This window comes from Arachis duranensis, chromosome 10 (genome assembly GCF_000817695.3).
Source record: "Arachis duranensis cultivar V14167 chromosome 10, aradu.V14167.gnm2.J7QH, whole genome shotgun sequence".
Lineage (NCBI taxonomy): Eukaryota > Viridiplantae > Streptophyta > Magnoliopsida > Fabales > Fabaceae > Arachis > Arachis duranensis.
Window position 1 is genome coordinate 82,503,474 of NC_029781.3, and position 3,307 is coordinate 82,506,780.

The 3,307-nt window shown below is 46.3% G+C and overlaps 1 protein-coding gene and 1 long non-coding RNA gene across 2 annotated transcripts in view; both read right to left on the bottom strand.

The window, feature by feature from the left end:
- LOC107470484 (uncharacterized) overlaps positions 1–2,568 on the bottom strand; it is a 9,048-nt gene extending 6,480 nt beyond the window's left edge. The window contains exons 1-4 of the long non-coding RNA XR_008004504.1: positions 2,553–2,568; positions 2,340–2,479; positions 2,146–2,259; positions 1,947–2,064 (exon numbers count right to left, since the gene is read on the bottom strand). This is a non-coding gene — a long non-coding RNA (uncharacterized LOC107470484). The remainder of the gene's footprint in view (positions 1–1,946; positions 2,065–2,145; positions 2,260–2,339; positions 2,480–2,552) is intronic.
- LOC107470483 (uncharacterized) lies at positions 550–1,290 on the bottom strand. The gene is made up of 3 exons (XM_052255848.1): positions 956–1,290; positions 743–882; positions 550–662 (listed from the first exon to the last, which is right to left on the bottom strand). Exons 1-3 carry the CDS (start codon positions 1,099–1,101, stop codon positions 643–645), a joined length of 306 nt encoding a protein of 101 aa, XP_052111808.1. The 5' UTR covers positions 1,102–1,290; the 3' UTR covers positions 550–642.
- Positions 2,569–3,307: the final 739 nt, after the last annotated feature.

The window sequence follows — 3,307 nt, forward strand, 5'->3', positions numbered from 1 at the left end:
GGTCTCACCACGGAGTTTCAAAGTTGTCATAAGAAGATATTCAATAAGAAAACTGTTTCAAATTCAGTGACTTTCGTTGCCTTATGAATCCTTTTAAAATCCAATAGCTAATCGTTCAAAACCTTTTCAAATAAACAATGTTTAATATTTTAAGAAATCCAAAATCTTTCCTTTCTTATAAGCAAATCTCAATCAGAAACCAACCACGCAATCAAACAACACAATCATTAATTCAGCATCCAAGTTCAATCTCAAATGTAGCACGCCAGAACAAACACAAGCAAGACAGACAAGGAAAGCACAAGTAGGTAGCAGTTACAGCAAATAGTTCAAGTAGTAGTTAAGAACAGTTTAGCAATTAGGCAAACCAAAATAAGTTCAAACCCAAACAAAGCATACAAATGCATATGATGCATGCCTGTCCTATGGCTGATGAGGCTCATCTGTCGGTTATCCAGCCAACCCGACAAGTCTGAATTGTACTTAGACTACTTAATAATCTATAACAGAAAAGTAACTAAAAGAGTTTGGAACAAGGAGCGACTTACTGGGCTTACGAATAATCGAGAAAACGGGGCAACAGCAGCTCCGGTGACGACGTAGCACCTTAATGCTGTATGCAACAGCCATAAGACTCAGCTATCAAGACCCGTAACTCAATCCTATGACACCCAAGATCTCAGATCCTCAAACAACTTAAAACAGAAATGCTAATTTAAAGGTTTTGGAATGCATCGCTTACCCAAACAAGGACGAACGGCTAAATTGAAATAACGGTAACTCCGATGGTGGTTCCGGTGATCACCCACGCCACACCCGGTGACCAGAACGGCGGTAACAACGGTGCAGTAGCTCAGAATAACAAGCAGCGGCGGCGGACGACTGAAATAAACATGCAGTGACGATAAAGTTCCCGGAACTCAAAAGAACATAAACCAAACTTTAAAACCCTTACCAACAGTGCGGTCCCCAGCGGGGGCAGCAGGGTTTCGAGCGGCAGAAGTGGTGGTGGCTGGCGCGGGTCTCTCCTTTCTCTCTTCGGCTCCCGAGCTCGCTCTCTCTCTCTCTGGCTCCACCATAAGTGACGGCAACCGACTCCATGATGAGAACGATGACGACGCGGGTACAGCAGCGGCGGCGACGGATTTCACGGTGATTGCGACGCTGGTGACACGAAAAGGTCTCCGACGCGGTGGTTGGACCTCAGCTCGACCTCAGATCTCGCTCTCTCTCCTCCCCGCGCGGTCTCCTCGGCGCTGGCGCAAACAGCGACACGACGCGACGGCGATCCTGAACGGCGCGGCGGCTTCCTTCGCGGCACTCTCCTCTCTCAGATCTCCTCTCTCCTCTGTCAGTAGCAACGGCGACGGTGGCAGTGACACCCACCGCGCCGCCTCACTCTTCTCCCCCTCTCCTTCCTTCCTCGATACCTCTTTCTCCCTTCCCTGTCTTTCTTTCTTCAAGCTTCCCCTGTTTTCCCCCTTTCTATTCTTTCCCTTTCTTTCTTTTTTCTTCCCTGATTTCCCTGCCCCCACTTCGTTCTTCCCTTTCTTTTGTTTCTTTCTTTTTTTTTTTCTTTTTTTTCTACCGTGTGTCTGTGATAAGGAGAAATGTTAGTGGCGAGACCAATTCCAATAATAAAACTCTTTTTAAAATCAAACCAGTTCAAGTATTAAATCATTTATAAAATCAGACCGACTCAAAATCAAACCGCTTTAACTCCAAACCAAGAAAAACCACTTTTCATAATAATTAAGTAAATAACTTTTCAAACCCATTTCTTATCAACAACCGTACTTCACTCAAGCAATCGAGCAACCAATAATTCAGTCTAACAAACCATCACATTCACAAGACAAATATAATCACAAAAGTATATCTCCTTGCGTCAATATCTATTTATAACAACTCTGTAATATAAAATAGAATTTAAGAAAAACCCCTACCTCGTTCGCGATTCAACTACGCAACAAACTGCATTTCTATTCTTATCCCACAGCAACAGCATCAATACCGACCGTCCCCACAGCAGTCACAGCCTCTAAACACAGCCTTAGCTCAATCCTAAAACGTTAATGTCGCGTAATACTTAATAATCTATAACAGAAAAGTAACTAAAAGAGTTTGGAACAAGGAGCGACTTACTGGGCTTACGAATAATCGAGAAAACGGGGCAACAGCAGCTCCGGTGACGACGTAGCACCTTAATGCTGTATGCAACAGCCATAAGACTCAGCTATCAAGACCCGTAACTCAATCCTATGACACCCAAGATCTCAGATCCTCAAACAACTTAAAACAGAAATGCTAATTTAAAGGTTTTGGAATGCATCGCTTACCCAAACAAGGACGAACGGCTAAATTGAAATAACGGTAACTCCGATGGTGGTTCCGGTGATCACCCACGCCACACCCGGTGACCAGAACGGCGGTAACAACGGTGCAGTAGCTCAGAATAACAAGCAGCGGCGGCGGACGACTGAAATAAACATGCAGTGACGATAAAGTTCCCGGAACTCAAAAGAACATAAACCAAACTTTAAAACCCTTACCAACAGTGCGGTCCCCAGCGGGGGCAGCAAGGTTTCGAGCGGCAGAAGTGGTGGTGGCTGGCGCGGGTCTCTCCTTTCTCTCTTCGGCTCCCGAGCTCGCTCTCTCTCTCTCTGGCTCCACCATAAGTGACGGCAACCGACTCCATGATGAGAACGACGACGACGCGGGTACAGCAGCGGCGGCGACGGATTTCACGGTGATTGCAACGCTGGTGACACGAAAAGGTCTCCGACGCGGTGGTTGGACCTCAGCTCGACCTCAGATCTCGCTCTCTCTCCTCCCCGCGCGGTCTCCTCGGCGCTGGCGCAAACAGCGACACGACGCGACGGCGATCCTGAACGGCGCGGCGGCTTCCTTCGCGGCACTCTCCTCTCTCAGATCTCCTCTCTCCTCTGTCAGTAGCAACGGCGACGGTGGCAGTGACACCCACCGCGCCGCCTCACTCTTCTCCCCCTCTCCTTCCTTCCTCGATACCTCTTTCTCCCTTCCCTGTCTTTCTTTCTTCAAGCTTCCCCTGTTTTCCCCCTTTCTATTCTTTCCCTTTCTTTCTTTTTTCTTCCTTGATTTCCCTGCCCCCACTTCGTTCTTCCCTTTCTTTTGTTTCTTTTTTTTTTCTTTTTTTTCTACCGTGTGTCTGTGATAAGGAGAAATGTTAGTGGCGACTAGGGTTGGGTACAAGAGAATTAGGATTTTGTGTTTAATTTAATCAAATTAGGATATAGAATATTAATTTGAAATCTAATTTGATCTTTAA

What these genes read in the sequence shown, in the direction of transcription:
- LOC107470483 (XM_052255848.1), bottom strand. Translation starts at nt 1,101, where the DNA reads ATGGAGTCGGTTGCCGTCACTTATGGTGGAGCCAGAGAGAGAGAGAGC. An exon ending in CGCTGGGGACCGCACTGTTG is followed by an intron (nt 883 to 955) that starts GTAAGGGTTTTA and finishes TGTTTATTTCAG; the next exon opens with TCGTCCGCCGCCGCTGCTTG. An exon ending in AGCCGTTCGTCCTTGTTTGG is followed by an intron (nt 663 to 742) that starts GTAAGCGATGCA and finishes TGGGTGTCATAG; the next exon opens with GATTGAGTTACGGGTCTTGA.